General features: G+C 37.3%; 1 protein-coding gene across 3 annotated transcripts; it reads right to left on the bottom strand.

Moving 5' to 3' along the window:
- Positions 1-1,181: 1,181 nt before the first annotated feature.
- LOC103719749 (myb-related protein 2-like) lies at positions 1,182-3,711 on the bottom strand. 3 transcript variants are annotated; one of them, XM_008809137.5, is made up of 7 exons: positions 3,571-3,705; positions 3,283-3,493; positions 3,098-3,174; positions 2,958-3,015; positions 2,788-2,875; positions 2,638-2,707; positions 1,182-2,025 (listed from the first exon to the last, which is right to left on the bottom strand). In XM_008809137.5, the coding sequence occupies exons 2-7, from the start codon at positions 3,485-3,487 to the stop codon at positions 1,267-1,269; spliced, it is 1,257 nt and encodes a 418-aa protein (XP_008807359.3). In that variant the 5' UTR covers positions 3,488-3,493; positions 3,571-3,705; the 3' UTR covers positions 1,182-1,266. The 3 variants fall into 3 exon arrangements, with proteins under 3 accessions (XP_008807359.3, XP_008807360.3, XP_088567141.1); XM_008809138.5 differs by having other exon boundaries at positions 3,283-3,490; XM_088711015.2 differs by having other exon boundaries at positions 3,283-3,711.
- Between the last annotated feature and the right edge of the window lie 6,581 nt (positions 3,712-10,292).

Genomic DNA, 10,292 nt, shown 5'->3' with positions numbered 1-10,292 from the left:
TTGTCTAGAAATGAGTTAGTTTATTTACAAGAGTATAATTAACTAGATGGTAAATATCAAGAGGAAAAAATTATGAATATTTGCCATAACGGTCTAGGGTTTATCTAATTTTGGAAAGATTTACTGGTGAAAATTTAAACTACCTACCTAACTTGAAGATGCTGGAACAATAAACTTTAATCAGAAATGAGTTTACAAATACAAACTGATTACAGGTATAATACTGAAAGCAATTGATTCTGTAGTAATCTGCTGCACTAAATTTGCAGTGGGATAGGAAATGAAAGTGTTGATAATATTGCTTTATAATATGCTTGCAGGAAAGGACATAAAAAGCCAAGAATGCTGCATGGTTTTTATCCACCAAGTAGAGATCAGATTTTCTTTTTCCTTTTTCATTCAAAAAGTTTGCCATTTCAGTTTCCTGTTTCATGATACCTTTACATTATATTCGCACTTGTTGGGTTAGTGACTGAAAGTGGAGATATCCTTTCCTTTAATTGCATGGTCTTCTTCAAGTCGATTTGTTGAAACTTTATGTGCGTCATTTTTGGAGTAGTCATAATATTCTGTTTCACATGAGTTTCACTTTTTTTATTGATGAAAAGCAAATTAAATTTTATATTTTTATGCAAATGTAACAGAATTATTTTGGCTAATAGAAATAGAGAATGTGTTATTGCTTTGTTGCTTGTGGGTTAGATAACTTGTGCAATTCGACTCGTCTGGAAGAAAGAATGACAACAGTGCAACTCCAGAGGGATCTTATTGCTTGTGTGCTGCTGACAAAACAAGAGGATGAGAAATCCTGTGAATACAATCCTATATGAATCCTGACGAACTGCAAAGATTGCAGCTGGCCTGCACTTCTTGTCGGGATATTTATTGGCGTTCTGATTGCGGTGTCGTGTAGAACATCATGTGTATGACATTAGTTCAATTTCATGCTATGCAGCTGCAACCTACTGGAAAGAAATCTGGAGATTCTGTGTTAGACTTTGTTACAGAGTTTGCTGATGTCACAATAGACTAAAGTAATATTTACTCAGTACATGTCCAACAGAAACACTAACTGGCATGCCATACTGCAGGATAGTCTCTAAAGTTTAATATCATGTTAAACGTCTGAAGGCTTGAGAAGGATTGTGGGTTATCAACATGTAATGCAGCCTATTCACAAGTTAACTATAAATGCTAGACTTGTAATATTAGCATAGGAGCATGTTATTCATTAAGTGTGTCTGCTGATTGGCTTACATAACATCCTCAGCTCCAGCTGAAACCATTCAAATCAAATTGTCTGCAGCCTGGAGGAGGATCATTGTCATCATGGGAATTTAGATCTAGCTGTGATGTTAGACATGGCAATGCAAATTCATTCAACTGATTTCCTCTCTCTTGCTTGACTGCTGCTCTCTTGCAGTTTGGCAATTCAAGATAAGGGTCCTCTCCATCTATTCCTTTTCGTCTTGCCTCAGAAATGCTAATACTGCATCCATTTTCTCCTTGCACTTTAATATTCTTTGTTACTATGTTGGACTCTCCCTCAACTGGAAAAATTGACATGTCATTTTTTTTTACTGTGGATGAATGAAGCAATCTATGCTCATTCACATTCCCGCACCACATGAACTGATTCTGTTCAAGTGTGGGATCCTTCCCTATCTGTTGCGTGCATAGGGGTGAATTGCTAGGACAAGTTCCTAATCCAACACAGACATTATGTGTTTCTCGGTCCTTTTGGAATTCTTCACACGAAGTCAAGCAACTATCCCCTGAATAATCAGAAAATTGGGTTGTCTGTCCTTGCAGGGTGTGTAAACTGGAAGATTCTTTCAAACTTGGAAATGCAGTACCAAAGCATTCTTTTGATACTTTAGAGGCCAGTTCAGAGAGTTGCACTTTGGCAGCTTCCAGCCCTACAGAACCCACGCTCGGCTTGCCAAGAGTCTCTTGGGCCTTCTCCAGCACTGATTGCAAGTATTTACCCTGGGCCTCTATCCGGAGCTGTAAGTGCCTTTGGACCTATTTGATTCCAGTATAGTCTCTGGTTTAGAACAAAGCTTGTCTTCTATCTATCAGCATGAAATGAGACACTAACTTGGTGGAACAAGGACAGCGTAAAAAAATTATTATTTTAGTCCAGGGTAGCTTTCTTGCAACTTTTAACCCTATGAGGAGATTAGAATGTTATAATCATATATGATCTTGCCACCACATTTATTTTACGCATAAAGCAAGCAGAGGTAATAAACTGATAAGGTTCTTGTTGTTTCATTCTTGTCGTTTTACATCATGAAAATTTAAATTGACTATCCATCCATTCATCCAAATATGTACATACATATACGTGTCTTTGTGATGTATATCAGGGTGGCAGGGTTTGTATCTGTAAGTATACTTGTTTTTCATGACAGTATCTATTTTATTATTATGTAAATACTGTACAACAGCTCAGGGCATTTAGCACTAAGACTTTGCCTGCAATGGAATGCTACTTAAAATTGAATCTTCTTTTGGTTCATATTATTTACATAAAGGTGCTTCATAAAGCCCATTTTATCAACCTAAGCTAGATTTATTGATTAGTCTGTCATTGCTTAAAACAGTATTAGCTATTTTATTACTGGCCCTCACCTCAAGTTGCTCATGCAGCTGTCTTTGCGCTTCAATATTCATCTGAAGTGCTTTGCTTATCTGCATGGTTCTGAGATCCAAAAACATATCATTAGCACAAACTTTCTTAGAAGAACAGCAATCTAGTATTTGTCTTCTGTGATTGATTACTTGTTTGAATGAGACACAATGTTTGTAGTGTCCGTTAGTGCTCCACTCACTTCAGATGTCCTGTCAGCTGCTATCACGGATCCTGTAACTGAAACATAGCAAATCTATGTTTACATAATTTTCACATGCTATAGATGTCCAAGATAAATTTTGAGAGACTGCTCTCCTACCATTCTTGGTGCTCCCAGTATTAACTTGAGCTTGAAGATTTTTACTAAGCCTGTATTTCTGGAAATCGAAATACCAACTTACTTTCAGTGTTATAGATCAAAATTTCACGTGAAAATTTTTAAAAAAAAACTGTGGGTACCTGAAGATGGCTTTTTAGGTGATATAAGGTCAGTCCTGGAATGCCCATAAGCCTCATAACTGTTTTTGGAGTAGCCTCTGAATGATGAAATCTTTGAATTAGCTGACTTGGCAGAATGAATTTTCTACTCAAAGAAACAAATTTTGCTGTTATGTTTTTTCGTTCTTCTTTATTTGTATACTTACTGTCTGCTCCACCCAGTTGATTCACTGCTTCTATAAAACGTTGATGGAGCTCTGGGGTCCATTTCAGTCTAGGCTTAGCATCAGTTGAGAGAATTAGTCCTGAATTTCCTGGAGCATTTCCTCCTTGTAGGTATAGATGCCTTTCTGGTGGAAAGGCTGCCCTAGAAGAGAACAGGTCATTCTTTCCTTGATGTTGATGATACATTTCCTGCTGATGAATGGACAGCAGTTTGAAGATAATTAAAGAAGCGTGCATAATGCAAGCATGATCTGTTTGGAGATCCATACCTTTATTTCCTTTTATGTGCTGGAAATTTATGTGGAAGCTGCTAGTGCCTACACTGATTTGCTTCTATTGTGCCGGCTTCCAAAGTTCTTCTGCTCTTAGGGAATGAACTTTGGCTTTCATTTCTTCTCACAACAATAAGGAGTGCATTCTAGGTTCTCTTTATAAGGCTCAAAAGTATTTGGAATCTTTGGAACGAACACTCAACCTTATCCAATCTTCAAGGCAATTGATATGATACATTGTATTTGCTTTAGTTTCTTGTGGCCCCTGTCAACTTTTGTTGTCAATTCTCAGGCCACTGACAACTTTTTCGTGCTCCAGATTTCACTTGTGATATATGTAAAGGAATATATCTATAACAATCTATTTCTAGATTGATCTCTGCAGAAAAAGAAAAACCTTTTTCCCCTCCAAGGGAATTTCTGATACAACAGTTTGCCACTTGATATTTCTTAAAATCTTTGGAGTTCCTGATTCATTGAACTTTTTGAAACAACTCATTTCTTAGATGCACTGCATGTGGAACGCTTGTTTCTTTGGGCCTTCAAAGGGTCATGCTTGGTGATTGTTCCATGATGCTTTGGCATTCCATGAGTCATCATATGCGACTTAAAATATTACAATGGTATATATTCTGGTTTGGGACTATAAGAGGTAGAATTTCAGGAATTTTGTATGTATTAATGATAGAAGTTCTTAAGGTTCTTTGACTGATGCATTGAGAAACAGAACATCATATTTGAAAAACTAATACATACTGTTAATTGATGCTTTCTTTGTACTGTTTGAAAGCAAGGTACAGAATTTGGAATAAGCATGTAATTCCCTTTTGTCTCCTCTGTTAAGATTGGTACTTATTCAACAACATAGCAGAAAAGAAGTGGACCCCATTCAATCAACATTCATCTGAAGCCATCAGTCAATCACCAACTGTTGCACTTGAATTTGGTGCAAATATACAATATTAAGATCAGAAAGAATAGTTTCTTTCATACTTCATAGTTGCTCATGTTGGACTACTTGACTTTCTGTTATCTTTGAATCTGCTCGTTACTATAATATTATATATGTATGCATGCACATGATTATGTATGTCTCTGCATTCATTTTTGTACATGTGTGCATTTTTACATTAGTAATTTGCATCTACAAATTCATTTATTTGGCTTGTGTAGGAATCTGATGTATTTACAAGGTCAAAACCTTTGATTATAGGTAATATCTCATAACTTAACACTTGTTTATGTTAGTAATATGCTTATTCTCTGTGTGCCTATATGGTTGCAAAGGTTTCATATCTACTCTCTTCTGTAGTGTGTCTACAGGTTTCATATCTGCTATCTTTTGTAGTTTGTCTAGACTCTCGTCATGAATCTTTAACCTGACTTGGATTATATTCATTCACCATATCTTGCCTCATCCTAGGCTGGGGAAAGCTCATATGGCCATTCCTCATGCATCCAAAGTCTTCATTAATGAATATGTGTTGAGGACTAGAGGTAGCTCAAAACATTACTATTTAGGTCGCTGATTTTTTCATGCCTAGACTATTGTGCTCATTTACCCCAGATAACTTGACTAAATTATTCCGAGAGAATCTCTCTGTAGTCATCTTAAGGTGAATAATTTATGCATCATTTAATGGCCTATATGGTCCTATTTTGATCTCCAGAACCTGAACTATATCCTTTGCCCATCGACATAGTTTTGACATAAGAGGAGAGACAAAAACAGTATTGCCTTTACATGTGAGAGACTCTAATCCCTGTGGAACAAGACATCATTAAGAATTAATAGAACAGAAAACTGCAAGATTCTTATGCTCCCTTCCACCAGTTAAGTGAGACCAAATGGTCTGCATGTATAACTAGAGCATTTTTCCCCTTTTTTTGTATATATAGAATTCTCTTGATCAGATTACAAGATTGTGCATAATAATATCCCATTAGATTGAGAAGAGGAAGCTTATCTGGCTAGGAAGAATCTTAAAACATACTACATCAAAGTGTTGAGAGCTTCCATTAAGGTAATTGTTGAAAAACTTCCATTGTGGCATATGTCGACACCCCACTCTGCCTTTTTAAAAAAAGAAAAATCAAGATGGAATTCCTCTTTCAGGAAAAGTATAAGCAGGAATATATATCCCCTTTTTTATTTGATCTTGACAAGTAGGTGCGGCTCCTTGTTTAAACTCCAGTTGCCCTCACAGAGTGACTGTAACTATCATCCAGTTTAGCATTTCCTCCAACCATCCAGGTCAATAGCGAAAGACTTCTCTTTAAAGGCGAGTGGCCCAAAGAGCAAATGCATCTGAAACTCTTTTCTCCTTTAGTGTTGATGTCCTCTATTTGTCGATACAAATTGTATGTATTTCCTTTTAAGCTCCACTATGTCACTTTTATTCTTCAGTCAGTAATTTATAGGACTAGCTTGGGAAGTAAAGGTAACAGTTCATTGGTGTCTTTGGATTCGGTATAAATTTTTACATTTCAAATCAACTAGTTGGTTGCCGGCCATGCAGTGTGGGGCTTCCGATGGGTCCCCAGAATTTTAACCTGTACTGTGCTGTATATTTTAAGGAAATGTTGACGATGGCTGTGCTTTTTGGACGGTGAAAAAAGGTTTGAGGTGTGGTTCCACAAGTTCACACTCATGGAATTTTGGAATTTGAAATTTCAGACCTCGAGGCCAACCACCTGGCTTATCAAAAGAAACATCTTTGGCCGAAGAGCCTGCAGATAGAAACGTCCTTGTCGAATTATCTTGGTTTACAAATTTCAGCTTTTGCTTCTCTTCATTGATTGCAGTATACACAATTCTGCAAATTACAAGTAGGGCCTCTTCTGGTGCCCAAGTTCTGGATCTCAGCTATCCCCAGACAATTGGTGAATGTCTGAAAATAGTAAGAGATGGGAGAGAAGCATACAGGATTGGGTATAGGCCATGCATTCCAAATGCTCAATTTTTTTGTTGAATGGAGTTCAATTAGAAGGTGAATTCTTGTTTCAAATAGTTTTGGAATGTGGGATCTGGCCTTCTTACTTCCAACTTTCTCCTCTCTTAGCCTCTGCCTGTTCCTAGCTCTTTCTACCATTCCAGTGTTATCACATGAATAGGAAACTCAGGCGTCGAGACATGCCTTCATCCAATTTCTAATCTAATTGTTATGCTTGTTTCCAGCTTCTTGATATACTCACAGTTTGAGATTTTACCAAATGATTTCTTAGTTATGCTTTTGTTGTTCTGGTAATGATGCTATGCTCTATCTAAAGCACAATATTAGACGGCTGTCAGGAAGCAGGGACACATCTACAGCCAGTCTGATGAATAAATCACACACAAGTATATCAGTAACTTGTTTTCCTTTTGTTATAAAGAAAGATAGAAAGATAAACAAGAACATCACAAATTTGACTATATTAGAGTGGCTAAATAATAAATTAAGATCAGTAAAGAGATCTCAGCATAAAAATAACCATGATGAGGATTACTATACGAGCAGGACAGTAAGATTTTTTGTTCTTTGTGCTTTTGACATGAGGATAACATGGAATTTGCCCTTGCAAATAAAATGGGATATATTGTTTCTGGAAGCTCAGTGTGCTTCAACATTGGCCTAGAGTTGGCGTGAAGATCCAAGTGGCTTCAGGTTGAAGGGTCAAAGAAGATGGCCATGCCACCAAGGTAGTAGCACAGTTGGAACGGAGCTTTGTTTCCACCAGGGAGCGTCATCTGGTCCAGCTGGCACTGTGGTGGCGCTGGGTGATGTACTCACATATGGAGTAACGCACAGGTCAGGGAGGATATGAGCAAACTTTCTATCTGCATCAAACATTTTATGATGGAAGAGAGCTCAGTGGGGGTTGCTACGCGGGTGAGGCTCCCCCCTCCCCCCCTCTGTTTTTTTTAGCAAAAAAAAAGAGAAAAAGATGGCCATAATTAATTGCAACTAGTGTTTAGATATCGTTCCAGCATGGTAGAAGAAAATATCCTGATAGGAAGCAATGTTCAAGTAAAGACTACTCATTGGCCCCAATTAGACTAGTGAATATTGTTTGCTGATGTCCACTAGGTGTATAATCTACTACTAATTCAGCTTCCAAGTAATATCCTTTTCCTCTGTCAAATGACTGAACTAAATGATTAGTTCCCTGTATTGGCTCTGTCCATAGGTTATTGATTTCCACCAGCAACAGGCTTCCATTTCTTCGTGTTGTTGCAGTATTACAATGACTATTTGAATAAATTAATTTCATACAAAAAAATCAAAGAGAAATCAAGCGTGGACCTATGATTTTTTTCCCCACTTTTTTCACTCAAAAGAAAAAAAGAGCTTGTGATCTATATCACGTTGGGAGTGAGCTGAGTACAACATTGCCTTATTATATTAGCAGATGGTATTTTATTGGCAATATCTTTTATCTTCTCCAAGACTATGCAGGTTTATAATTTGGCATAAGAAAAAAAATAATTATCTGGTCAAGGTTTTAAGTTCCAGCAGGATAGAGGTTGTTTCGACTGTCTTGTCCTGTTTCTGTGAGAAGACGAGATGAGGTCTGGACTTCAAACCAACTCATGCGAGGCGGAAGAGAAAAAGAAAGAGGAAAGAAAGGAAGGAAAGATATGGAAAAGAAAAAGGAAAGAAAGCAAGGAACAAGGAAGAAAGAAGAAAGAGGAAAAAGGAAAGAAAGAAAGAAAGGAGGAAAAGAGAAAGAAGAAGAAAAAGGAAAAACGAAATAAAGGAAGGGATAAGAAGAGAGTGGAAAAAAAAAAAAAAAGAAGAAAAGAAAAGAGGAAAAAAAGAAGAACGAGAAAGAAAGAAAGATAGAAAGGAAAGAAAAAAAAAGGAAAAAAAAGAGAAAGGAAGGAAGGAAAGAAGGGATGAGAAATGGAGAATATGTACTATGATGCATTATCGGAACTGCTACATGAATGAGGCAGGACAGCGGGGCATTCCATTTCATGAAAAAACTGGGACACCACCGTCTCAGAATTTAATACCTTGCATCTGGTTACAAGCTTCTACCATTGTTGGCAGTATAGAGTTCCATCGTTCTTTAGTTCTGAATGCGGCATCAGATTCCTGGTCATCATGCCGGTTATGCTTATGGACCTCAGGGAGAGGAAGGTAGCTTAAAATAATGAAATCGGTAATATCTTGCTAAGATTTGTGTCCATTTGGCATCTAATTTGGATTCTTTCCTGATAGATTTTTTAAAAAAAAACAAATCCAGAAAAGGCAATTCTCTTCCCCGACGTTCCGAAAAAATAACCAATAAATAAATTGCTTCCAAAATATTAGTAGATTATACCTTCCAAAAAAGGAAAAAATTAAAGCAATTGTGCATGATTTACTTTCAGAAGAACCCTCTCCTGATATGATTAACCTTTGGAACTCAGTAGAGTCGAACCCAGTGGAGCAGACTGAAGTTCACTTGAGCTTTTTTGACCGAAGCTGTCCGATTCCTAAACATATATTCTGCGGACCATAACCAGAGCATATATTCTTCTTTCAGTGTCCTTCGGCACCTGTGTCTCACAAGTTGCAAGGGAAATTCCTATGAGCAAGGCTTTTGCTGTTCCTCATCATACTTCCAGATTCCTTGCTTCTTTTCATATGGTGGGGCATCTGTATCTGGTTCCTAATATTCCATGCTTGAGATGCTCCAGAAAGCTGCCTCCACCTTTTAATGGCTTTCAGCCAGTGTATTTGCTTCAGTGGTGTCAACTGTTCTTCTATTGTTTAGATGCTCTGAAATGATCAAGCCCTGTGATGGTTTGCTGGTGAACTGTTGAGCTCGACAAGGATAGATTTCTGTAATATTTGATCAGACTCGGTAGGTCCCACAATCTGAAACAAAAATGGCCACCCGACTCTCTTAGGTTTGCATCCTGTGTGCAAATGGTGAAGTCGCTCTCTTTGATCAACAACAAGTTTGTGGTATGGAGATGGATGTCTTTCTATGTATAATAACAAAAGCACAGGCGTTTTTGAGTGCGACATCAAAGTAGCAGTGTCATGCATGCAGCTGGATATATAACAACATATGCACTTCAAGGGATCATGTGCATGTTGATCTCTATCCACTCACAAAGAAAGTGTACACATTGATCTATCCAGCCAATTGTACCCTTGTCATGGTAGAGAAGGTTCTCTAGAAAGTTTTGATCTATCCAGAGTCTTAGCTATGGGTGGCAATGCTTTACCATTTAATCCGTTTAATTTGATTCAACCCATTGTAGATCGAGCGCTATTGTCTGTTTAATAAAATTGTCAAATTTGGATCTATATTTTTGACCTTTTTAATAACCATGTTATGTTCGGACTAACAGATTTTAATCTATCATGTATCCGACCTAATCTGTATTTTGTTCGACCTGACCGATTGCCATCCCTGGTCTTAGTTTCATAGGAGTATCCAGTATATTGCGACGAGTCAGGTTTCGTGTAAGAAAATATAAAATATATAAATAAATCTATCCCATCCTATCAATTTAAGTTTCTGAGACAAGTGGTAATTTTAATATGGGTTCACCCATTAAAAGAAAGTCCGGCCTATTATTAATAATTTCACATATTGGGCTCACCCATTAACGAAAAGTCCGGCCCACATGTGAGGAGGAGTGTAAAAAAATATAAAATATATAAATAAATCTACCTCATCCTATCAACTTAAGCTTACTAAGCCCATACCAGGCTTGCATGCTTGGTGCAAACCCA

The sequence above is a fragment of the Phoenix dactylifera genome, chromosome 14 (assembly GCF_051530095.1).
Source record: "Phoenix dactylifera cultivar Ajwa chromosome 14, Ajwa_hap1_PhDact_Kaust_v1.1, whole genome shotgun sequence".
In the NCBI taxonomy this organism is placed as follows: Eukaryota; Viridiplantae; Streptophyta; class Magnoliopsida; order Arecales; family Arecaceae; genus Phoenix; species Phoenix dactylifera.
The sequence above is the reverse complement of the archived record's forward strand: the minus strand, read 5'-3'. Positions and strand labels throughout refer to the sequence as shown.

What these genes read in the sequence shown, in the direction of transcription:
- LOC103719749 (XM_088711015.2), bottom strand. Translation starts at nt 3,568, where the DNA reads ATGGATCTCCAAACAGATCATGCTTGCATTATGCACGCTTCTTTAATT. An exon ending in ATTGTGTCTCATTCAAACAA is followed by an intron (nt 2,708 to 2,787) that starts GTAATCAATCAC and finishes TTTGGATCTCAG; the next exon opens with AACCATGCAGATAAGCAAAG. An exon ending in AGCTGCATGAGCAACTTGAG is followed by an intron (nt 2,026 to 2,637) that starts GTGAGGGCCAGT and finishes GGAATCAAATAG; the next exon opens with GTCCAAAGGCACTTACAGCT.